This window comes from Mesitornis unicolor, unplaced genomic scaffold (assembly GCF_000695765.1).
Source record: "Mesitornis unicolor isolate BGI_N332 unplaced genomic scaffold, ASM69576v1 scaffold51441, whole genome shotgun sequence".
In the NCBI taxonomy this organism is placed as follows: Eukaryota; Metazoa; Chordata; class Aves; order Mesitornithiformes; family Mesitornithidae; genus Mesitornis; species Mesitornis unicolor.
The window spans coordinates 41,777-68,946 of NW_010166795.1; the positions used below are offsets into that span (position 1 = coordinate 41,777).

The following is a 27,170-nucleotide window of genomic DNA, read 5'->3' on the forward strand; positions in this document are numbered from 1 at the left end:
TACATGTGCATACTTGAGGAAAATACAAACAAATTTAAAAAGCTCACTAAAGCCATAGCCAGTGAACTCATTGCAATATGTTTTCTAACCAAGAAAGATTACATGACTAGTTCTTACAAGCCATGGGCCATGCGTACACTTGAGTATATTAATCTTGTTTTAGAAAGGCATTATTTCTTTTGAATGTTACACTTCCAGACTTCTGGTGTACCAAGGGAAAGAACTGAGTTCAACTCAAGCCTGAATGTCCTCTGTATCCTTCTTAGTTGTTGTAACTGAAACCACTGCTGAGACAGTAGGCAGATTTTTTCAGTTTACACAAAGTCCCATTAATGCACCAGTGGTGTGACAGTGTCAACCTCAGAACTGAGTCATTGAAAGGCAAAGCTACATCTGTTTTTTAAAAGAATGTAATTTGAATGCTTGATATTGGAATTAAGGCAATTTAGAGATGACATAGACCTGGGCTCTGTAGTATATGTACTAATTAAATACATAAATAATTAAATAATTAAAGTACAGTGTAAGAGAGCATTTATTGTTTGTTCATGTTTCATGGTAACAAAATACACTCGTCATGGGTGCTAAGATATGCAAACATGGAGTTTATGTCAAGATCAGGCCATAACTCAAACACAGTTCCATTTATTCCCGTGATAGAGCTTACTGTATTTATTGGTAGTAGGTGAACGGACTAAGGCAGAATTTGCGTCCAAGTCAAATTAACAAAATCCACACATCTCGGTGAAGAATACAGCCAAATGTAACTTCATGGTTTCAGAAAATATTGCTATTCATTTTTTGTTATTTTTTTCAAGCTACTCTTCTTAATGTAGCTTGATTAAGGCAGAGATAACTTTAGATAGAAAATCACAGATGAGCTTGTATAGTCAAATTTCCCACATACAGGCCAAGTAAGATTGGCTGGCTCAAAATGCAGATTTGGTGTGTTTATCCAAATGTTCTAAGCTTCTATTAGTATCTAACTAAATATTTTGCAGCATGGTTTTAATTTTGCTGTGTGCTACAGCACACTTCCATTGAGTGAATGCTTTTCACTTAGTATATATTGACAGATTTAGTGAACTAGGTCCTTTCCATCTGAGATGTATGAAAAGGTAAGAATCTGAATCAGTGGCAAAAGACCTGTCTATATAAAATATAATAGTCTTGTTGTCAACCATAATAGTCATCTGAAGGCTGTCATGATGATCAGATTGTATAGGACCTGGCACTGATGCAGCCTATACTCTACAGTGAATTAGCATTACCCATATTCAAAACTTTGGCTTGGGTAATCATGTATTTAAAATGCAGGTGCTATAGTAGGATATCCAAATCCAGCACCTGGAAGAAAAGATCATAAGCTGTTACTCATAAAATGGACTGTGACAGAACTATCCACAGGATGCTATTTAAAGTCTCATTCTGAAACCATGGAAGTCAACTGAAGTTTTTCCAGCTTTATTCTGGCCATAACTGTATGTATGTTTCAAAGTCAAGCTTGCCATATTTAAAATGTGACTAACATACCTGAGATAGCGTAGACTTGTTTGATAATTTTGATATTACCTGAAAAAAAAACAAAACAAAACAAAAAAGTAGCAAATATGTGCATCTGCACAGTATTGGCTTCCAAGAGCATACAAACATCTAAACTAAAACATTTATAAGAATCTCATGATAAAACAGCAGTATTAAATTAAAGGGTGACATAGCACTGAACTAAGGACATTCCTTGAAAACAGATGCTGTGAGGAAAAAAAATATTTTTATTGAAAAAGTAGCTCCTGCAAAAAAAACATTTTGCTTTAATAAAAAGTTGAGCCAAGGGTCCAAACCTGTGAATGAATGTAGATGAGTGAATGAATGAAACCTACTGGGTTTCAGTGCTGGTTTGATGGAATCCCATGTAGGAACAGTGTTCTACTTTGGCCCTACCTCTTTGTAGCTTTAGCTCTTATGCCAGTCTAGTCCTTTCATGTAGATGATCTAACTAACTGTAGCATCTCTGGGGAATTTTCAAAGGTAGTGGTGGGACTGAAGCAAGTAGAACTAATATAGTCCCTAGGGGATATGTGCCTGACAGCTATTCAATGCCGTGACATTTTCTCTTCTTGGACTACACAAAAAGCAAACAAAAGAAAAGGAAGAAGAAAAAAAGTCATGCAAGTTTACTGTCTAATTGCTTCTAATAAAATCCACTGGAACTGCTGAATAATATATTTTATGAATATTCTGATTTTTATATGAACATCCACACCTTGACCAGGGGCAAGTCTCTGATAGCCTACGTGCTGTATTTACAGGAATATTTTAGCCTGCCAGGTAGAATCTTCAGAAGTAATTTTCGGCTTTCCTAAATCCATATGTCAAGATAAAAAGTGCTTATTCCCGATCAATTTTAAAGTTATAGCATCAGTTTATTTTTCTCCAAACTCAGGTAGAGGTAATGGAGCCTTTCTGGAAGTCATTGGAACTTCCCAGTTTATTTGATAAAAACCTTCAGAACTCCTAAACACACAAATTTTAGGCATAAATTGAGAATAAATAATTGTGGTTTGTTTTTTTTCTTCTTCACAAGTCTTTCAGGTTAATTCAAAAACTGTTTTGCAGTTGCTCATAGAAGTGAGGACAAATACACAATATTTAACTTTGTGTAAGCAGAAATCCTGCTCCACAACAGACAAGCCAGTAGCAGGTGTATCAATAAATTTAGCAATAACACTCTAATAAATGCCAAACATAACAGCTGCAATAATTAGGCTATGTAAATAAAATAACTTCTGTGTTCTTTGTGTGTTAGATAAAATACTAGATGATATTAGCAGAGGATGAGATGTCAGATACTGAAATCTCCCATCTTGCACTGAAATCTATGCCAACCGAAGAAACATCATCTCCTTCAAGATTTAGGAGAACAGGAGACTGGAAATGTACTAAAATATTAAAGTCAGAATTTAGAAGTACTAATGGCCCATTTTACATGTATGTTTAAGAAGATTAATTTACCATAGTGCCCAGAATTTTTGGGCATCCATTTGCTTGGCTTCTAGGCACAGGTGCAGTATGAATGTTAAATAGCAGCATTAATTAAAACTCGAGGACAATCCTGAACATTATCACAAAAAGATCTTAGAAAGTGTGAATTTGCCTGCTGAAAGCTTTAGAAGTGACTTGTAATTTGTAATGTGGGTGAAGATTTCTCCTCGCTTTTTTTTTCCCTCTTCTTTTGAGCAGAGATGTTAATCCTGATTGTACATCTTGAAAACAGAGACAAACCATTATATGGGTGTCTCCTAGATGTCCTGGTGGCATTTCCCACAGCCCTGCTGGGTTCTTTCAGCTGGACTGGGCTTTCAGCTCTCTGACCAGTTGGTTATCTCTGTCCCTTGGCTGCAGGACCTCTCTGCTGCCCATCAACACAGCAGCTGTGGCCACCCATTGATTCTCCTATTCTCTGTGTTACCATTGCTGGTCGCTGCAGCAAGGAGAAACTGGCAGCAGAGGAAATGGGGTGAGTGGCAGCACTTTGTTGCCTTATGACCTTACCAAGAGAAAGGTAAAGGGATTTTTTGAAGGCAGGTCACTTTTTGCAGGGAGGGGAAGGAGTGTCCTTGGGAGGAGAGGTAGCAGAAAAGAAGGATAGGTATGAGCAGGGAGCATGTGATGTGAGATATTGCTCATCACTCTTTCAGCAAAGGATTTGAAAACAAATTAGAATATTAATATTCTTAGTCAGCATATGGAAACAGGAAAAACCCATTTAGGAGCATTGCCAGTTGGGGGGAAAAAGAACTAGAATACATGCCATATGTTCTATTCTTTGCAAATTTACTGTATGGTAATGGAAAAGATTCAAGTACATAACAAGGGATTATTGTACCGCTGAAAAGCTTAATGCCTCACATTTGTTCAGGCCTCGGTTTTCCATGATTGGGAAACTTTTCAATGAAATATCACAAATCCTTTAAATCACAAAGGACTCAATCCCTCACAAAGAGCTTCTCAGTTCAGATATAACTGTTTTATCTCTACATTTACTGATCAATTTACCCTTGCTTTTTTTGCTTTTTTTTTTCTTTTCTTTTTAAGACTTTCTATAGTTCATTGACTTCTTCCTATACTTTCTCAGGTTTATTCCTATCTGTTTTTCTTGCTTAATGGAAAGATAAGGAGAATTTACTTTGTGGAAAACAGATGCTTTCAACATTCTCTGATCTTACAGTAGAGAATATATTGGATTAGCAGCAAAAGTTGAACAGCAGATCCATCATCAGTATCCTATCCTAGGTGACCAATATCTGTGAATTACCATGAGCTCTGCAATCTTCTGTTAAACCGTTATCCTACATCACCTCTATCTTCTAAATAAATTATTGTAGTCTGTGAAGTTAGTACAAGTGTTCAATAACCCCAAAGCAGAACAACAAAATAGAGTCTCAGACTGTTCTGAACATACAACTTCGGTAGCATCTTCTCCTGAGATGCATTTTGTGTTTTGTATATATGCATAATATATAAAAGCTGACCACATTGCTTTTTGGAGCTCTTGGCAGCCTTATTACTCAAGAAGTTCTGCATAGGTTAGAAACTAAAGACAACACGGTCACTCAATAAGTGAATAAAATTGCTTCAGTTTTGAAGTACGATGATATAAAACCAAACCCAGTGTCAGAGGAATCCAATATCAACTTTGTTGAAGGAATAAACATAATGTGATTATCAATATCCCTGAACACTTACTATGTATTCAGTATATATGTATATACTGTATGTATATATTTGTTATTGCAATCATGTTATTATTTATCACAGCATTGAAAATGGTGATCTATATGTCTTGGGTAGGAACTGCATTTTCAGCAGAACTCTAGTTACACTTATGTAGGCAGTTTGTACAGCTCTGGTTTTGCTGAGTGAAATGATAAATGATTGAAAAGAAAAATATGCTGATATATATGGTTTTATATCAGTAAAAAATTATACTGCATTTGCACATAAATAATTTTTGGTTTTCATTTTTATATGCTTTCATATCTTTGATCAGAGGGGTGGGTCTAGTTGATCCTCAGAGGTCCCTTTCAACTTCAGCTCTTCTACTATTCTCTAATGTTTAAAACAGTTGCACCAAAAACTTTACCAGCTTAATAAAATTGAGAACACATACTTGTATCCATGTGGAATGCCTACTTGATACACAAGTTAAACTGATTATAGAAAGTTTGCTCAAAGACTACATAATATTTAATTTCCCACATTTCAGCATATATCCTGAGGTTATAATGACTCTGCAAGTGATACAGGAACTTTATCACATAAACCACTCTGGCGTGTTCATTACATCTCAAGGCAGTCTGTGCCCTCAGAACTACTGTTATAGCAGAAATTGTAGTAAGTATTAAAATTTCCTTCAGAAATTAGTCTTCACACAGAATACTAAAAGGATAGATTATTGCGAGAATGCTTCTAAATTTAAAGTCACTATCTGGCCATTGATATATCAATGCAAAATAAAAGCAATTATGAATAAAAAAATCCACCCTCTAAATTAATTACATTTTACGGTTTAGATATATTAAGATTAATTTTATTTGCCATTTTTTCCAATGCAGAGACAAAGATATAATAGTAATATTGTAAAAGTTACATTATCGTGTTTCCTAAGGCACAGTGAAGGATATTGGAAAAAGTTACCATCTAGCATGTCCATGTAATTAAAATAGAAATATGGTTAGATTCCAAGGCAATACTCTGAAAGCCAGGAGCTTTTCCTGGCTAAAATTCTGTTTGTCACAGTTTGATACCCTCCTTATACTACACAGTCTAAAAACATCAATAAGCTTCTTTTCTAGCCCGGATTTTTTTTTTTCAATATGTAACCCTCTGGTTAAGCTTTATAATCTGGTGCAGAATGCAATAATCCCAGGAAGTGAAATGAATGAGAATGGAGACTGTTCAAAATGACTCAAAACCTAAAATTAGAAGCAAAATTTTGTCACTTATTCAAACATTTCCATTCTAGTTACAATGAAAATTGTTTGTATTTGTCAAGAAAGTGCTAAGATCTAATTTGAAAATCCTAATTGCATACATACATTGTTATAAATAATGCATAACTAATAATCATAATTCCTGTCTCTTAACCCATTCACAAAAGTAAAAGAATGACCACAGGGCTAGGAATTTTAGGATGGGTCACATATATGTAACATATTCCCAGGCAAAACTAGATGGGTTATTTTCTTCTCCTTCTCTTTGGTATGTTTCATATCTTGTGAGATTCATCATTACAGCCAACCATTCATTTGTTTTAGGTGTGAAATGGAAAAGACTTTGTGAAAAATAAAAATGGAAAGGATTACATAATTGCATTGATAAGTTGTGGTGGAATAAAACTTCTAACTGGAAAATAACCACAAATCAGAAGAATAAACTATTAGAAAGACAAAACCAAACTGTATACGTGTCTATGTATTGTTATTTTAAAAAATATTATAATGACTGAAGGCTACAGAAATTAAACAGGAGCATATCAGCAAAAAAATTCTTCAGATGCTAGGAAAGAAAATGAAAAGACCACCAAGCCTGCAAGAGAGAAGGCATAAAAGTCTACCCTTTTTGAATTACATATTCTGTTATTGTATTATTTCTCAGTGCTGTACCATATTGAAAGATCTATTAGAAACATGAAAGTGAGATTATTATCTTGAGAGGTATTGGGTGAATTGATGGGTCAAAGGCACCACACATTGTGCTCATCAATGGCTGCAGGTGAACAGCTTTATGAGTTAGCAGACAACAAAAAGGACTGAACCCTGGCTTGCACTATAGCTGCAGGTTGAGTGTGAGCCCCTCTCCTGTGCCGAGTGAAGCAGGTAATTGCCAGGTTGAGGGAGTGGAGGAAGATCTGACTGTAATGCTGCACAGGGAGTGTGTACATCACTGTACAGGATGGTATTATAGCAGAATCAATTGTCTGAAACTACCATCCACCTCAAATATCCAAAGATCCATCAAAACATGCTTAGTGTTGTGAGTACAGGTAGGAGATGTGTGAAATATCTTGCAGAGGTCAAGATTACCAAGCTTACTCCCAAACTGCTACTCATTCATTTAAAATCAGAAATTAAGTGTAAAACAGGTGAAGGAACTGCTTTTTTTTTTTTTTTGGCAAAGATCACACCTTTCTGCAGTTGCAGCATCCTGTTACTTGTTCTATAGAATTATAGAAGTTGAGCTGTGTAAGTGAAGTTGGATGAGTGCTGCTTTGTTTAGTAATAGGGCTATTTATTTTGGGCAGATGGAGAGGCAGCGAGAGAGGGAAGAAGGAAAAAAAAAATAAAAATCCAGGTGGTCCCAGATGCATGAATGAAAAATCTGAGTAGCTGGTAAAATGGGAAAGAGCACTGAGCAATATTTCACATTAGCACTGATTGCAAAGTAGCCCATCCAGGTAAGAAACCTGCTTCATTGAACATGTCAGGAGTCATGTCTCAAAGTTAATTATATGTTCACAGTTATTTTTGCTTTTCATAGTAAGAGGAGCACCTTCATTCCTATATTATAGTTACTGAGAAGAATGTTTTCCAGACTCCAGCTCATATCAAAAGAGTATAAAGGAGAAAGGGGATTAGAGAGGCTGACAGGCAGAAAGCAGTGGATGTGTAGACATCAGTTACTTAAAAATCTCTAACAGAACATCAGGAATTTGTTCTGTGTGGCTGCCAAGTGTGCATGGACTAGAGAGAAAGATGATACATAGGAATCTAAGGTGTTGGTTTGGCTTTTTGTTTTGTTTTGTTGGGTTTTTTGGTTGGTTGGTTGGTTGTTTTTTTTTCAGAATTATAATGCAGATATGCAGATAAAGTATTAGACTTCTCTTGCTTTAGGTGATTTATTTTCTTCTATATTCCACTTGCTGTAATAATGGTTGTATAGAAACATCAAAATTGCCTTTGACTGGTCTCCCATTTTGCAGAATTTATACCTACTGTGACACAGACAATAAACACCAGCGAGTTACACCTACAGTAATAGTACACAATCTTCTGCCAGATGAGCTACTGACAAAGGTGGGTGCTTAACTGCATATAAGTTTCTTTAAAAATGACAGATTTTCCTCAAAATTATCCAAACTCTCTCTAAATGTCTAAGTAAGGCTTTTTTATTTTTCTAAGATAAGCCACTTCTTTCTATATAGCTGCTGGGTAATGTGGCAAACCCCTCTTCTATCTTAAAAAAGGTGGTTGGGATTATTTGGGAAATCTTCTACGGAGCTTATTTATTGTGAAGAATATTTTGCAATTTGTGATTTTCCTGCAGAGTACAGGATGAGCTATGATCTAGGCTGTGGTGGAGGAATTACAACTAAGTGTAACAGTGTAGTAAGACTTGGTTTGGAAATATTTTTTTTTCAATCCTTAAGTTTTATCGTAAACACATATGTAATATCCAAGAAATAGGATTTTTTTGGCTCTGAAGTTTAAACACATCATTAAGCAATACATGTTACTGACATTTCTATCAGGTTTTCTTACTTACAACATTTACAAAAATTAAAAGAAACTATTTCTAAAAAGGCGTGCTTATTTGTTTCTTAATATCAATAGACCTACAAATAAGAAAACCTTGAGTTATTTATATAAAGCAAAATACTATTTATAATGTGGACAATAAAGAAACATAAAAAAAATCAGAAATAGCTGAAAATCAGTAGCTGTTTCCATTGCTGATTTTTAATAATCAGATATGTAACAGATAGAATTCCTTCTGAGTTATTGCTATATGGGAAAGCAGCATTCATAAATTCAACAGACCTATATTAGAATACCTAGAAAAAGGATGACTAAAGAAGCAAGAATGAATTTATGTCAAATAAGTAATCTACTAGCTGAAAAACAGTGAAGCTGAATTTTGTGCTTACATTAAAAATATATTTTTGCTATTTTACTGCTATCCATATTTCTGCCTACAGGAGGAATACATAAAGAAAGATAAAAGTTTAGAAATAAACCAATTAAGAAGAAATAAGGTGGAATTACATACATACTTTTAAAATACTTTAATGCTTAGCTGGAATAAACTAGAAAATTCAGCATATTTTAGATTAGAATCTGTAGGTATTTTTCTTTCCAAGCTGTGCCCTCTGTTGTATGCTCCAGAGCTTAGAACTGTTTTCACCTTTAAGGTTTAGCTAGTTGTCAGGTTTCCCAGTAGAAAATGAGGCATATCCCTTGTAATTTCTTTGTTATTGCTAATAGCAACATGAGATTATCATATTTAAAAGCCTCACAACTCAATCATTAAAATTTAATAAATTCTAAACACCAGCCTCTGGTGTTTAAACAAGAATTAAGCTCCATTTTTGTCAGACAATGCCTCTATGTCTTTGTTTTTATTGCTTTTTGGTTGCCTTTAAAAATTCATTTGTCTATTTATTTTATTATCAAGGAGCCTGGCTAAGCTGCAGTAAGGCTCCATGTTCCCAACTAGAGGGACAATCTACCGCTTTTCTCTGCAATCTTTGTCATTATGTTTCATTTACACTGCGGATGCACTGAAGGAAGCAGTCCTTCTCCCTGCTCCAGAGACTGAGTATTTCCATTTTAAAGAGTGGCTTCTCCTCCTCTGGGGGGAAGGGGGGAAGGGAAGCTCTTGTAAGAGGCAGAATGCTACTTTTAAGGCTACAAAAGGAAAAGTAGAATCTTATTAATTATGAGTCTTGTCTACAAAGACAGCTTTTTGAATCTTCATGAATATGATTTTTTCTTTTTAAAAATGACACATATTGATAGTGTTCTAGTGAGTCAAAGACTGTGCCTGCATGGATATTATCTTCCTTTGGGACTTCATTACAGCTTGAGGGGTGGCATAGGTGTCAAGGAGGCCTCTTGTTCTCTCTATCAGTCTGGCTGTAACCAGTCTTTGGGTTTTTTTGATTAATAATGATGTCTACACTATAGACACTTCTGCATAGACATAAGACATAATCAGAAACAATAAACTGTTACCAAACCCACAAATATATTGTGCAAATATTTACCTATTCTGAGTTTATCATAGAATTATTCAGAGTTATTAACATCTGCTACTGCTCTCTAAATATATAAAATAGTACATGTTTTCTAGGGCTGGTGGATAGCAAAATAATTTCAAGTTTCTTTCATATAATTGATTTATATGTTGTAAGAACCTTCTTATGAGTGCTTATCTTTATCAGATCAGATACCTGACTCTCTCATTGCCTACTATATATGCAATCTCTAATATATAATGCAAAATTATATGGATGGGGTGAGGGAGGTGCCAAAGTCTGTGTCACTTAGCAAACTATTTCATGACTATGACATCATAGTCACAGACCAAGAAAAATTGGATGAAACTCCTGAATGGCTGAATTGTTTTATTGTCACAACTCCAGCTACCAAACAGACTAGCTTTTTCTAACTGTCACAGAATCACAGAATCACAGAACGTTAGGGATTGGAAGGGACCTCAAAAGATCATCTAGTCCAATCCCCCCTGTCCTTAAATAATTTGGTACATTTACACAAACACTTGCAAGTTTCTCAAGCAAAATTCAGCAAAGAATGCAAAGGGCTGAATATATATACTCAACATAAAGACTTTTTCCTAATTCACATGGGAAAATATAAAAAGATGGTATAATAGCACTGCCACTGTGATTGCATGCACATTAATGTTTATAGTAAATCATGTAATGGTTGCTGGTTTTAGAGCTATCATGAGGAACCACTGAAACTTTATCTCCCTGTTTTTGTCTTTCTGTTACTCATTAGAGACTGAAATAGTTACATGATTGCCAGCTCCTGTAGTTAAAATCTCCTGAGCTTTTTACCAGGATTGTTTAAACACCACTTCCAATCTTTCTGCAACCAGATAGCTACAGTTTCTACTTTTTACTGGAAAATCTGGTTACAGCTTCTCCTTCTTTAACTGAAAAGCAACATGGCTGTGACAGTCCTGGAGCCTTTTCCACCGTTATACCTTACTTGGATTTTAATGCAGGTGGAGCACATCATTATATACACTCAGACTTTCAAATGAACCAAGAAAACAAAGTTTAAAAGTTTTCGTAGAGATTTCTGTGTGGGTAGGGTAGTTACATGATTTAGTGCTAAGTATCCAACTTTGACGCTCCAGGATCAGGAAACTCCTGATGACTTCTGGCCCTTTTTGGTCTATCTACTTTTAATTCAGTTCAAATTTCTTATTTAATTTTGTGCACTGAACAGTTCAAACAGCACGAGTAAGGGGATAACGGATCACCAGGACTGCATCTTTCTGCAGCCTTACATTTTTAATGCTGGCTTAAAGTGTGAGGAAATCCCAACCTAATGCTGTTTTGGTGGACTGTGACTGAAAATGCAAGAATATTTTAGGTCAGGACTGAAAGGCACTTAGCAAGTGGGGAAATTCATGCTATTTCACCCCACAGTTCAACTGACCCTAAATACTGCTCCATTTTCAGAAGCATTAAATTCACAGTCACTTGCAAATTTGCAGTCATTTAAAACATCCAAGGAAAAAGAGAGTGAGAAACTGACTTATTTCAGCGAATTCATCTACAGACTAGCTTGGGAAAAGCTCTCCAAACCCAAAATTTCTGTCAAGCTGCAGAAGTCACAGATGCTCACAAATATAAAATCTCCCTGTTTTAGGGACAAAGAGATCAAGATACCGTGTTACAGCTGCCAAACTCTCCCATCCCACCATCCCCAAGAAATAATGCTCTTTATATATAAAAAAGTCACATTTTCACAATTGTATTTCTGAAAACATTTTTTCTTACTATTCTGTTCTAACAGAGAAAAACATCAGCTAACTCTTAAATTAATAAAATTTGCAATCAGAAATAATGAAGACACTGTACTTTTGAGGCAATGCAGAGCAAGTGGTTGACCAGGCACACTTGCTATTGACTTAAATATCTTCTCTCATTTGTTGAGAGCTCTTTTTCTGACAGTACAAATTTTGGCCACCTTATTCCTACTCTTAATCCTTATTGATAAGTAAAATGATTGGATTAAACATGATGTGCGCATGACTGAGGTTAATTCTGCTACAACAGAAATACTGGTGAAGGGCATAGTTAACTCAAGTATGTAGGAGAAAGGGACACTACAATAAGCTGTCTTAGGTTGTCTGTATTTGTCTATGACACTGGATGCTACTCGGTGTCAGGATCTTTTTTTTCCTTTAATTTTAAGGCAATGAATTATACCATGAAAATACAGTGTATATTCACAAATGTAAATATTTTTCTCTTTAAAGCAGAAAAGATGCTTGAATATGTCCTATACTGCTTTAAATCCTATCCTACTTCAGTCTGCACTCACCTTTGTGGCTGCTGTAGGCTTGTTCTCAGCAGAAGGTCTGACATGACCCAGCTAACTCTAATTGGGAGGACTTGTCCTTGATTTTATAAAAGCTGAATGTGTATGCAGCTGAGATGGTGATACCCAGATTTGTCAACATGAAGAAAAGCATGAAGCAATACATTGTGGGGGTTCATCAAGGTCCACAACAAAACTGGAGAGGAGAATTCATTCAGCTTCAAACCATATCTTTACATGGAGTTATACTCCTTTTTAAATTAGGTATTCCTCCCCAAGGAAACTGTGTTTGTTATACAAACTAATCTTCAAGCTCCAGAACAGATGTGTACCCTCTCAGCTGCTGTCTTCAGCAGCAGAAAAGAGATATTTTGAGAAGCAAACAAATGAGATTCCCTGATTATTTTTCTCTCTACAACTTTGCATTTATATATTTACACCTTTCTGTTGCAATTGTTTATAGAGCATTGCTGTGGAAACCTTGGTGCCAAAGTACTCCTAGTAAGCTTACATAGAAAAATCAGCCTATTTACCACATTCTTTGGGTATTTGATCTGAAAAAGGACTTTGGCCCACTGTTCTTGCATGCATTAAGAACAGTTCTTTCAGCCTAGAGGTCCCTCAGGCCAGCAACACTCTCCATGGGTGACCACTGCAGGGCAGAACTTGCTGCGACCTCCTGCACAGAAACACGCGTGAGTGGGCATAAGCAGAGAAGCCACAGCACTGGAGTGGCATGCATGTAGGGCATCCATCACTTTCCTTCACAAACCAGCCAAACATCAGGCCACTCTTCATAATAGCAAATGCCTGCCTATGCTACGTGGAGGATAACAGCCACATAGGCTGTGGAGTTTTTAAGCTCTGCAGCTTTTTGTGATGTCTGTCCAAACAGATAACATTTTTTGCCCTTTATGCTTCCTTGGAATTATATTTCTTCCCTGTCTTGTCAGTATCCTTATCCCCAGTCATGTGTTTTCAATGTCACTTCTCTCGTGTGTGTAAGGAGAAGCACAATAAAAAGACAAACACCTGTTAAATACCAACCTGAAAGTCTGGCTATCACTATCTTTGTACATGCATACAGCTAAGCCAGAAAAAGAGATCTGTCATAAAAGCTCGTCACTATTGAAAGATAAATGTATATATTTGCTACTTAATATCCGTGAAAATACTTTGCCAGTCTATACTGAAGTTTTTCAACATTGCTTTATCTGGAATTTATTGTTCTTTTAGCAATTAAATTGCTTATTTAAATAGAAAAACACATTTTAGTTGCAGTGTGATGAGAAACAACTGTTTCTCATTTTGAATGTGTGTAGCAACATTCTTAACTATAAAGTGATGATTAGTAACCTATGATATGAATATTCATTGGGCTGGCACACGAGCTTCTAGAAAAGGTATAGCTAAATACCTTTATTTGGATGCATGCTTTACATGAATATGAATTCTTTCTAAATATAAGGAAAAAATGACAAAATACTAAAGAATTTCCTCTTATAGATGATATTTTCTGTGGAAAAATGAGAAATAGAGAAGACGTTCAATGTTTATAGTCTGATCAACTGATAAACAATTCATGTAGGTAATGACTGAATTATCAAACAAATGGAATGACCTGTCCTTTTAAAGTAATCTGTGTATTATTTCTTTACTGTGGCAAAATTATGAAAACTGACTAAACTATGAGAAACATCTTAAAAGTAAAAATAACCGCAGAGACCTTTAAAGATACTTACATCACTTTCATGGCCTTCTCTTAGGTTGTATGTGAGATCATGCTGTATGTCTTCAACAAACTTGTGAGCATACTCCGGGTAAAGGTCGAGCACTTCAAAGAGACCTTTGAGGATAATGCATTGGAGGTCACAGTACGTTAGAGCTTTAACATCTGCATTTGTTTTAATAACTTGATCCCTAATGGATAGGTTTGCTCCAATTAAATCTCCTTTACCTAAAAGAAAATATGAATATCATCTTCAAAGCATGAATTCTTTAATTTTTTTTTTTAATCATAAACTGTTTAACATAATTGCTAAATCTGAAATCTCATGTTACCACTGCACTGTTTAATTAATAAAAACTGTCCTTTTTTTTTGCAGGTGCAATCATATATGCAATTAATTGGAGGTACAAAGAATAATTTCCAGACAGGTAAATACCTGATTTAAGGGAACAATCAATGAAATACATGTAAAATTAAGAGTTACTCTAGTAATTAATAGCAGGTGAAATTTTGTTTTTCAAAAAGTGAACATTGGTTCTAGCTTGTTTGGGGGTTTTTTTTTTTTAAAAACAGACTCTTATACTTAGCATTTTGACTGCAAAACATTCACAGTCTATGATAACTACAGCTGAATAGCTACTCTTTATGATGTATCATAGTTGTATAGACCATTAACAGATGGTTAGCTCAAAGGGTCTTCTGTCAAGAAAAAACAATTAATTCTTAAGCCAATATATTTTCATTTACTGGCAAGACTGCCTTAGAACACTGAATACATTAAATCCCATAACTGACCATATATTGAAGACCACCAAAAAATATAATATAAAGCTTCCATAAACATCTGATTTGAGGTACAAAGTCCAAAGCGCAGTCATTGAACCAAAGGTCTTACCCAAAAGTTAATGCAGGTGATCTTCATTAAAGACCTGGACATTGTGAGGGAGTGGATTCTTGGCAAGCTTATGGGCAATACCAAATTGGGAGCAGTGGTTGATACTGTGAGGGAAAAGCTGTTATTCAGCTATGGAGACCTCAATGAATGAGAAGAGGGCTGGCAGGAACCTCATGAAGTTCAACAAAAACAAATGGCAAGTCCTGCATCTGGATGGAAAACATCCCTGCAGCCTTATGCTGGGAAACGTGGGCTGGGGACCAACTAGCTGAAAAGCAGCTCTCCAGAAAAGAATCTGGTGGTCCTTGTGGACAAGTTGAACAGGAGGCAACAATGTCCCCTTGAAACAAAGAAGTCCAAAAACCTCCTGCTTAGCATTAGCAAGAATGCATCCAGGAAGTGACTCTCCCTCTATATGTCATATATTGTAGCACATCTGGAGTACTGGTCTTCCCAGCACAAGGCAGCATATTGACATATTAAAGTGGGTCCAGAAGGGGCCACCAAGATGATCAGGGACTGGAGAACATAATGTAAAAGGAAAGGCTGAAAAAACTGGGTATTGTTCCTCCTTAAGAAGGCAAAGGATGGATGTTATTGCTGTCTTCAATAGCCTAATGGAAAAGTGTAGAGACATGTGGTATAATGCACTTGTAACAAAAAGAAATTGTGATTAAAAATCAGGAAATGAAAGTCACCACAAGGCTGGTCAAACACTGGGACAGGCTGCCCAGAGAGGCTCTGGAATTGCTGTCCTTGGAGATTTTCAAAATTTGCCTGGATATGGCCCTGAAGAAGCTGTTACAAATTTGCCCTGCATTAAGCAGGGTTAGGTTGGATGGCTTCCAGAGGTCTCTTCCAATTTTATATTATTCTTATTTATTAATAAGTAATAAGTGAAGACACTAAAATCTTAAAATCCATCCAGCATGAGATTCCAACCAGAAATTACACTGGAAATTGTGAACTTGAAGGATAAGTTAAACTAAGCAGCCAACGACCCCCAAAGCTGCTCAAATAAGATAATTTTATAATTTAAAATACTACTTGTACTTTTTTTTCTATTTACATGGAGCTTGAACAACTTTTTCATAACAGTTTATCATAAACCCAGTCTTGAGAGGGATTTTCTTTTGTGCTAGGAATATACATACATTTATGCTACTTGAGGTTTCTTAAAAATGGCAATTGGTATAAATGAGAACTAGTATTAGTTTTGGGAAAACTAAATCTGATATATAACAACAACATTTGTCATTGCTTATCAAATGATGCAATGCTTATACAATCAAGTATAGTTTAAAGCTAAGCAAAAACTTATTTTTACTTTTACTTTTTACTCTAAGTATCAGAGAGTCTTTAGATTTCTTTGATTATATTGAGCAGAGGGCTGGCAATGTTAATCTATTGCTGGATATGTAAATACAGACAAGAGAAATAATATTTCAATTATAAAAATAATTAGATATTATACATCTAATATTAATTAGAAACTTTTTAAGCATATAAACAGTATCAATATCAATAATGTAGAGATAATTTGGAAAAAATGTTAGCATTGTATTTGATTGTAGTTACAATGTTTGATGAAATGATGTTAGCCTGAAAAAACACTACAATTGATCTGGTAATATATGTTTCTTGTCAAATTAAAATCATGTAGCAAAGGCTGTAGGTTATAAGCTGAAGTTTAATTTAGAAATTACTGCAGCAGTGAAATGGCAAACCTTAAATCTTAACATTTGTTACATACACAGAATCATGTAAGTTATTCTTAGTAGCTGTTTCTTTTTCATTGAAGAATAAACTAATATATAAATGTTTATGCACATCTGTTTGTTACTATAACTGGGATACGCAATCAAAGTTATAACTTACTTCTCTTTATGGATATCTTTTAAATCACTTATGGCTAATATTTTAAATAAATCTAAGATACATGCTCAAACTTTACATAACTGTTACATTAAAACATATTTTCCTGTAAAAGATATCCTAACCATCTTTATTAGATATCAAGTAATAGTCTCAAGAGGAACCAAACAGCTCTATTTAACCAGAATATTTCATTGCATTGTTGCTGTATTGCCTGTTAGTAAGAATCATTCAGTAAACAAAAATGAATCCGCTAGACTTAAAATCACGTCAGAATTAAAAAATAGTGGTCTGGGAACTGTAAGTAACCCAAAATTGTCACGGGAAGAAATGCTTTTTAGATTTACATGACACCAGTAACACAGTTTCCCATAGGGACCCAGAGGTTTGATGTATTCACCTTCTGCTGGTGTTAATTAGCTTTAAATGATGAAGCTTCCATGCACTGTAACAAAACATTATTTCATTGTATTATGTTTATGTTTTTTCATTACTATTTCATTAACTTCTCTCAGAAATCCACTAATCTTTTTCCTATTGTTTTCATTGTCACCAGTACAGAATGATGCTTTCATTAACATTTTCAGAAGTGCCTGAAAATTGAATCATTAATGAAATCATAGTTCCAATGGGGTCAGCTCTTGATCTTTTGCTGTATTTAAGCATATGTTTTTACTAAATCATATTGTATAGCTTTGATCTATCTGATCCCATAAAATCGAGGCATTCAAAAACTTCCTGATTACAAATGAGTGACAGAGTGATGTGGACTGTCAGTCTAATGGAATTAAGGAGTTATGAAACAAATAGGAAGTGTATCACATTTATATTCTAAAAAAAGACCAATCAGATGCATGGTAGTAAAATAAAGGAAATTCAATTACAGAAGACCAGAAGCTTGCATTATCAACAGTCTAGTGCAATCCCACAAAACAGGAAGGAAAGCAAAAAAGGAAATGTTCTTTTTAACTCTGCTTTATAAGAATATTAAAAGTTATTAGAAAGAAGAATATGTTTAAGTCTAAAGAAGTATTACAATAATAATAAAATAATTCTTTATGTTTACAGTAAAATTTTATGTTTTACTTTATCAAAACACTTTATAAACATTAACTCAGACAAGTCTAATCATCCTTTAGCTGAAGACAAAGGAGATCTCTTTAATAGACATTAGATTGAGGCCAATCACTGAAATTTACAGCGAGAGATGCTTAACTGTGGATAAGTCAGAGCAGTAAACAACTGCTAAACAACAACTAAACAAAATTTATTAGAACAGAACTTCTGGCCTTTCTCTGTTCTAATATATTATTCATCTATATAACTGATGGCAGCATCAGTTTGCTTGAAGAGGTAACTCTGGGGAGTAGAGCCAACAATGATTGTTTTTCATTACACAGATGTATTGTAAGGGGTGTTCACATGCATGCATCAAGTAATGAGAATAGGCTCACATTACTTTCTTTCATTTGGGAACATTAGTGGGAGCACTGTCTGGGCATTAATTTTCATGAAAGATTTAGGAACTTATAACCAATGTCCTTTGAGATGTCAATACTGTCCTAACATACAGTTGAAAGCAGTAATTTGTATCAAAAGCTAGGAAGCATCTCCTCACATGCAAAAGAAAGAGAATAAGAAAATCAGAACACAAGAGAAATAGCACTCTAGCAATTAAGGCTAACTTACATGGTTAACACTCTAGCAATTGAAAGCTCCTTTGGGAAGAAAATAAGGAACTTTAAGCTAAAAAAATAATTAAGGATGTCCATGGAGTATGAATAGCAGATTAAAATAAAGACAAATTATTTCCCTTCAGACTACTACGGCATGATAAGACATCAGTTAGTAGTGAAAGTCCTCCTACATGGAACGGGGGACCATTCTTTCTCTTTGAAACCATGATTATGAGCCTACCAAGAATGGCCAGCACCGTGCTGTCCTTCAGGACTTCCATGGAACCTGAGCACACAAAGTAGATTGCTTGCAGGGCATCTCCCTGACGGAGGAGGTATTCCCCAGGAGCACAGAAGGAGGTTTTGATATGCAGAGACAGAGACCTGAGGCAACCACGGCTGGCACACTCGAAAAGGGAGAGCTGCAAAATCTCCTTGTTCAAGTGCATGGTGATGTCTGAACGCAACTCATCTGGGAAGTCTTTTAAAAGCTGTCCAAAAAAGAGAAAAAGGGGTGAAAAAGTGTAATAGAATCTGTTTCCTCTTTTGCAGAAGTGATCTGATTTAGTAGTGCTGCACATGTCATACTGATGCAAAGATTTCCCTTTGATTTTTCATATTCCCTTGATAAGACATGTATGCTACGTCTTAATAAATTTTTACATTGATAAACACTGATAAATTCCAGGCAAAACTTTAATAAAAATATCAGCAACACTGTTTGTAGGAATTCTCCTTAATGCACAATTTAACCTTATCCAAGTTCTTCTCAGCTGTTAGAAAACAGTAGGCTACTCAGGTATATACAACTGTATACAGTGTATACATTGAAAACAGAGCAAAAGATGAGCTTAGTATAGAATTTCTTTAAAATGCCTACATAGAATTCATCAATAGACTATGTTGCTTCTTCTATGCTAAAACCACTGCAAGAGAAATAACTCAAAACCTCTATACGGTAAACTTCTAAGGTTTTTTCTGGTGGGTTTTTTTTTGTTATTTTTCTTTTTAATGATCTGATTGGACACTAAAGGTGAGGTGGGAAAGGAATAAGAGATAATGTGCATGTTCAGTGGAAGAACTTATGGAAACTAAAAGACCACAAAGTTTTCCTATTTTTCCTTGGTCTTAGTTTTAGGTAAATTCCCAAGGCAGCCTGGCCAGCACTTAATGATTTCTACATGTTTTACAGAAGATCTGCTGCAGGAAAGCAAAATTGAGAGAAGCATCTTTCCGCTCAGAGACAGTCTTCGGAGAATGACATGTAACTGCTGAAATAATCTCTCCTTTTGTTAAGGCACCACAAAAATTTCAGGTGAGTCTTTTAAAAAAAGACTGAGGGGTTTCAAGTGTCAGTACCATGAATGCCAATTATACCATCTGCCTATGTGCAGAGCTCCGGACCACGCAAGCTGCAAGCCCACAGGCATAGTTGTCTCTGTAGTTTGAGAGGATCTGGCATCTGGGCAACGCAGTCAGCCAACGCTTGGCCAAATGGGCTTAAACAAGGCAGTTTGTGGATGGAAAGCAAGTCATGAAATACTGTTGGCCTCTCCAGAGACTGCTGCAGTCACTCACTTTCGGTGCAAATAAAGGTATAGAAGGTACAGAAGGTACAGAACCTGAAGGTGATCTTTAACTAAATTTAGGAAAGCTTTGATGTCTAAGTGGTTTTTGTACCTTTGTAAATCTTACTAGTCTCCTTCTGTTGCTAGGATGCTGTTGAAAATCCCATTATTTGTGCTGTGCACACCAGAAAAATAATTTATCAGGAAAAGAATGTTCTCAACCCCAAATCTTTCTGCTTATATCCACATTATCTTTAGAGGCCACTGAGTTTTATAATGACATATATAACAAGAACTCTGAAGGGAATGGCTCATTCGAATAACACACCAGCAGAGAGAAGCCATTATTTCTCCTGGAATATAGTAATAGTATAGTAAGTCATTTAAAATAAGCAAACAAAGACACGACCAGAAATCTGTCTTTTGCTTTCACTATCATGTTACATTCTACAATATTTAAAAATATAGGGAAAAGATTAACATAAAATTTCAGGCCAAACTACTTGTTTTCAGTATTGCAAATAATAAAAGAAAATGAAGGAGGAAGGAAAGGGCAGTAAAGAAGTTTCTCTTTTAAAAAAACACCTAAAAACCCAGTGGATTTATTGTTTGGTGAAAGGCAAAATTGCTCACTGGGGTGTTTCTGCTGGAATCATCCAAAAAGTTTCTGATGAATGCTTCTTCAGTATTTCAGAATTATGGAAGATTTTGAATTTTTAATGCATGATATGAAGTTCTAAATCAGATTTTTCAATAGCACAGCCTCTTTCTGGGATAACCCAGCTTTACTTTTAGGCATGTTCTTTTTTCATATGTAACTTCATACTAATCACAGCATCACAAATGAAAAAATACCCCCCTGCCCTAAGTCTAAAAACCATCAAACACACAAACTCTCTCTTTTTTTCTTACCTCATTGGAATCAATTCCATTATTGACTGACCACGTGGTTTGGAAGTATTCAAGCATCCTTTGCTTTAGCTGCTGTGGCAGGTGATGGACCCGTATAAAGTCCTTCAGATCCTTGGTTCTTGTGTGATAAAGGGACCATCTGGAGTACATCCTCTGAATTATGGCAGTCACATTGCCAAACACCAGGGCATGCATCAGAGCTAGGGAGGACAGAAATTGTATGCGATGTGGAGTGACTTGATCATTAAAATGTAATATGAAAAATAAACAGAATCTTCTCCTGATTGAGAGATATAATAAAGCTTTAGATTATAAGACTCCACAAGTAATAAGCAGTAGTAGTGATATGATTATTCATTTCCACTTATGTGACCAGTAGTCACAGTCATGGAACAGGGTAGAAACACATCTGATGCTATCTAGTCAGGGTACCAAGCAGAAGAACGCCCCCGCCAAATTAAGTTCATAGTCTAAGCAGAAAAGCACAAAAGGTCTTAGAGAACTCATATAAGTAAAAAAAATCACAAATAGGATCATGTGTAGTAGAATGAGATTGCAAACAACATTTAGATATGTATCATATTCTGGGGAATAAGATGCTTATTTTCAGACAGAAAAAGACACTGTAAAGCAGAAATTCAGATTAAAAAACAAAGATACATTTAGAAGAACAATTTGATTTCTTATGTTGCTCAAGAAGGTCAAATATTGTGTGAAATGGTTTATCAGAAAGTTCTGACATCCTGGAGTTTGTCTGCAATTAGAGACTGGCTTGGGAATCAAAAGACCAGAAGCAAAATTGAAGAAATCCTTGCAGATACAGGTCACTGAAGAAATCCTTACAGATACAGGTCATCTGGGTTTGTCTGTGCAGAAGAGTGCTTGCTGATTATCAGTGGGAAAAATCACTGCTAGATTGTCTGTCACATGGTATTTATCTGAGTTATATAATGCACACATTTACACATTGTTTATTGAAAAAAATATTAAAGAGCTTGATTATTACTCTTAAGGGACATCTATCTTCATGGTGCTTGAAAGAAACCAGATGGACTTCTCAGTGGCAAAGAAATTGGTTTATAAACAAAACAGAGAAGATGTTGACCTTACATAGCAATCTACAGCAGTCCAGTGTAAGAAGGGACAAAAGGAAACACAAGAAGGAAAGGATCTATTTTGATGATTAATAATGCTTTTACATGGTAGAAACAGGCAGAAAATTCTTTAGTTCAGAGTGTCAAAAATGTTTACAGGTTGAGTAAAACACTAAGAAGCTAGTAACACAATTAATGTCTTTACTATGAAAAGACTGCAGAAAACCAGGTAAAACACTGCAGTATGATGCAGTTCCACAATACAGTATATATTCTTGTAGAGGTGATCCAAAGATATGATTAAGTCAATACAAGTCTATTAGCAAAAGAAGGTAAATGAAAAGCAGGGCAGAAAGAAAAGGATCAGATATGAATATAAGAAAGAAAAGTAAGCATAAGTGGAAATTCTTTTTTCTAAGAATAATCAGCTGGATCAAGTAGGTGTTGTCCCCAGTGGTGCTGTGTATTACTTAGTCACTAATGTCAGAAGCTTGGGCAACAAAATGTGTGGGACTGGTGTAATGTTAGATACAGGTTATTATAACAGAAATATGGCAGCTAGAGCTGAAACAATTCAGTCAGACATAGCCAAATAGACTAAAGAGATGGTGTAGCCTCTTTAAGGATGTGAGAATCAGTTTAAAAAGGAGGGAGGGATAAAGCATTAGGTGGATTATGGATACATATGTAAAAATTGCATGTGTAACTGTAAGTCTCCCAAGAGGCTTCAAGGTTAGGCGCTGAACAGTGTTGAGACCTCTGTGACGTTATTATAGGCACAAATATCATCAAGAATTTTATTTTTACAGGAGAATTTGTCTTTGCATAGGTACATTGGAAGACAACTGCTACTGATGATGACAAACTATTCCTGACTGTGATACGCATTATATTTCTTTATCAAATAATCACAGACTCACCCTACTTTCTGTAAAAAAATTACATTTCTAAAAACAAGCAGGGCAAGTGAAAAAACTTCTAGGAAACATATTTCATAAAATGGCCTTGATTTTAATGGATATTCTAAATTACTTTTTTGTTGCTTAGGGAACAGAAGAACATCTCTGATCCCAGAAAGGACTGGAGCTACTAGAATGGGCCTCTAGTCTCACAAATACAAAACTGCACATTCTTTGCTCAAAGAACATGGAGAATACAAGACAGTACATGATATGGTCATCTGCGGGAGGATGGATCTGATTAAAAGGTTACAAGTCCTGGGTATCGAAGGAATTCTGGTTAAATGTTAATAAGTAACTTTTCTTTCCAACTTTAGGAAGAAATACCGTACAGAAAAAGATGTTTTAGCTTCACATTGTTACTTGTACTAAATTGTAATTTCAAATTCATGCAAAACAAAAAAATAATACCAAGATACGGGTAAAAATCAAACAAGAATATTATAATTATTTATATCTTAAATTAATACTTGATTTTTTTTCTGGCATCAAGTTTATTGAAGATTTCAATAAATTCACTGCACTTTTTTCAACTTACAGTGACAAGCATCAAAGAACTACAGACAAACTACTGATAAACTAAATCATGCTATCCATTACACCTGAAATTTCATAAACTAATTGCATGGTCTAAAAACTGTAAAAAACCCTTAAATTTATTTTTCTTGAGACATCACTTTCCACTCGGGAATTTTAAAATTAAATATCAGCCAAAACTATACATAAAAACATGTTTTAAGAAATGAAAATGTATGATGCCCTGAAGTATACAGACTATTCCTAGTAGAGTTTTCTGAGGTGTGCTCACCAGTCTGCGCTGCATGATGCTAACTTCTTCTTCAAGTTGCCTTCCTCTGCTGATTTTCTCAAATAAGGTCTAAAACACAGTTCCTCAAGAAAATATCTGCAAACCAGCCTACTCTGCTTTCTTACCTGGATATATTTATTCCCTGGGCCCTCCCAGATGTAAAGTCACTCTTCTGCCTACTCACCTATGAATAACTTTGTTTTTCAGTTTTCAGTTACCTCTAACTACATTCAGTCAACTAGTTATTCACATTATATTCAGTGCACAAGCATATTAGATCTAACACTCAATAATATAAGGAATGAAAAAGAAACTGCTACAACTGGACTACATAAAAATGCAGGATACTTTTATATTCCACTTTGTTAAATTTCTGAAAGCTCTGCCATATCAAAGTGAATTAAATATTCATCATTGCTTTACACAGAATATTTCTTGATAGAAATGAAAACTCCTTCCTTCATTCCAACAGATTTTATGTAGTGAAAGTCCCAAAATACATTGACCACATTGTATTTCAAAACTATAATTTTATGCTACCAGCAAAAGCAAATAATGAGCTGCTTGTGTTTTTGTGACATTGTCAAAATCAATCATTCTTAGATGATTTATTATATTATTACTACACATTTTCAGGACTGGGAGAAATGACAGTAATTCATTGAGCACTTTTTATACCACTTGATGCTGCAAATATATAGTTCATAGGTCATTCATTGTGTTCCCTGGCTTTTAAGTGTCAAGATGCCAACTTATTTTTGCTCAGGAAAATTTATGCTGCAAAGCTGACAACCAGTGCCTTATTGACGAGACCTGGAGAAATATCTACTAGTATTTTCAGAATAATTAGGCAAGCAGGAAAAAAAATAATGAGGTGAACAGTGCTCCAGTGGTGATTTGCTTTTACCCTTCACACTCTCTGTGACATCTTTGAGTTGTAGGATGAACACCCTATGAAATAGCACATCTAATTTTTTTGGAGGAAGATGAAGTTAAAGAGAGAGCTGCAAGTACTTTCTCTAGGGGCCTTGGCTTACCAAGCTCTGCAGGTGCCACCAACTCACTGCTTGTGCCCAGGTGCCTCAGTAGAAAAAACATGACCATAAATGAGGACATTACTTTCACCAACAGTTCAACTAGGTAATCAACACAAATAAAAATATTACTAAGAGCTTCCAAATATGACAAAAACACTACATTTTGATTCTAGTCTGAAGCAGTAATATGGTAAAATACACTTAGCAATAACTAAACTGCTTTTTGTTTCTGACAGAGTCACCTACAGTTCACCAAATGGTCCTCCTGGCTCTGTCCTGTCTCCATTGCCTTCTCTCTGGGCTGGTCCTTCAGATGAGGATATGTATCAACTCACAGCCAGATTCACAGGTGGCTTGCCCACCTCCCCTCACCATTATTCGCAGGGCTCTTGTGGGGTTTGAACTGGAGCTGAATGTGCACCTATTACTTGGTTGACTGGAAAAGTGCCTGGCACATAACTAAAAATCCCTTGGCATGTGACTGGGCCACACTCCCTGACAATAATGTGAGTTTGCATTTTACTGGGTGACAACTGTCTTTTGTCTTCATAAGTGACAGAAATATGTCTCCTTAAGAGAGCTTATCTATTGTAAAACCAACAAAGTTAATTCCTTCTCTTGCCATTTTAAATTAAAATTTGTTTGTTTTTTGAGTTGTTTTGTTTGGGTTTTTTTTTAAAGAAAAGGCAGAATTTCAACTCTTATTCTACTTCTCCCTGCCCCCCCTTCAAAAGGTTTTATGAGATGCTTAGCATTTGTACCTACCCCCAATCAGCATTGTGCAAATGGAGAAGATCTTTTCAGCATCAGTATTGGCTGATACATTTCCAAACCCAACACTGGTGAGACTGCTGAGGGTGAAATATAGGGCAGCTATATAGGCACTTCTGATTGATGGGCCTCCTAGTGTATTATTCTCATAGTAAGGAGACTCAATACGTTTTCCTAGCTCATGAAGCCAACCTGAAAAACAAAGCATACAAAGACCTATTACGGAATATTGACACCATAAAAACTTCACATTCTGTAAAACAAAATAATTCTAAAAAAAATATTTAGAAAACACTGCATTCTTCACACAATTCCGAGAGTAAAAAGAACATTAAAATATAGCAATTTATATAGCACATTAAGACTTGTATATCTGGAGTATTTATTTTTATGCATGATTATTTATGATAAGAACTGTATTTCTGTATGGAAATCTAGTGTTTTTGAATTGCATATTACAGGTCTAATTAGATAATTCACAAAATCCATTAAGGCACTGAAAAGAAAAAATCATCACCTAATAATTCTACAGCAACAATGCAACATCAATTTGATTTTTTCCATTAATTAATGCTTGGAAAGATTTTTGAGATTCTAAAACGGAATTGTTATAATAATAATTACATATTTAGAGCTTTCTACATGCTTCAAGAAAAGATTCAAACAACTAAACATAACTTAAAATGAGAATTAATTTTCAAAAGATGTTTACGTAAGTATTTTCTAAGTTATTAATTTGATCTTTTCTTTCATTTTGCTAAATGACTCTGTGTTTGCTAAAGAAAGTAGAATTAGCTAGTGCCTCATAGATTTAAAAAAAAAACAACAACAAACCAACAACAACCACAACAACAACAAAAACCCCAAAGTAACAAACCAGGAAAAAGTACACAGTTCCTCTTTTGGAAAAGGAAAACAACATGAATGAATTGCATGAACAGAATGCTAGATAGAAAGAAAAAATATGAAAAATTAATTTGTGTGCCCAGTTTTGTCTGTCAAGGGAGTCTCCCTGCTGTAAGCTGAGACCTGACAGACTAAATCACCTCCTGAAACTTATTCTTTCTCCACTTCAGTCAGCATCCATTTCTTAATTTTGGATGAATAAAAGTAAGAACAGGGGAAATACTCCTGTACAGAATATCTGCAGAAGTAGGGGTAGATTTAAAGTATCTGTCCTAGCACTTCCAACTAAGTTGGGGAAAAAGTCTGTAAGGATTTTTCACCTACAGCAGACTTGTTGAGCCATGGCTGCTACTATCTTCAGCTCCATACTCTCTTGGGTGTTCTCCTACAGAGACAGCTGTAGGAAGGACTGGGTAATGACAGTGTAAGGTCTGGCCATGACCCTGCCTACTCATGTTATACAGGCCAGTGAATTTAATCAAAAGCATAAATGCATTGCCATAAGATGGCAGTACTGAGTGGGCTGAATTACCTTGCCAAGAGACAGGAAAGCATATGGGAATGTCCTTGATTTTGCCTTG

The 27,170-nt window shown here is 35.4% G+C and overlaps 1 protein-coding gene across 1 annotated transcript in view; it reads right to left on the reverse strand.

Moving 5' to 3' along the window:
* Nucleotides 1-26,956, reverse strand: part of KCNH8 (potassium voltage-gated channel, subfamily H (eag-related), member 8) — a 45,396-nt gene extending 18,440 nt beyond the window's left edge. The window contains exons 1-6 of the mRNA XM_010195068.1: nucleotides 26,914-26,956; nucleotides 25,678-25,875; nucleotides 21,015-21,214; nucleotides 18,776-19,025; nucleotides 14,102-14,316; nucleotides 1,534-1,572 (exon numbers count right to left, since the gene is read on the reverse strand). Coding sequence (XP_010193370.1) covers nucleotides 1,534-1,572; nucleotides 14,102-14,316; nucleotides 18,776-19,025; nucleotides 21,015-21,214; nucleotides 25,678-25,875; nucleotides 26,914-26,956 — 945 coding nt within the window. The remainder of the gene's footprint in view (nucleotides 1-1,533; nucleotides 1,573-14,101; nucleotides 14,317-18,775; nucleotides 19,026-21,014; nucleotides 21,215-25,677; nucleotides 25,876-26,913) is intronic.
* Nucleotides 26,957-27,170: the final 214 nt, after the last annotated feature.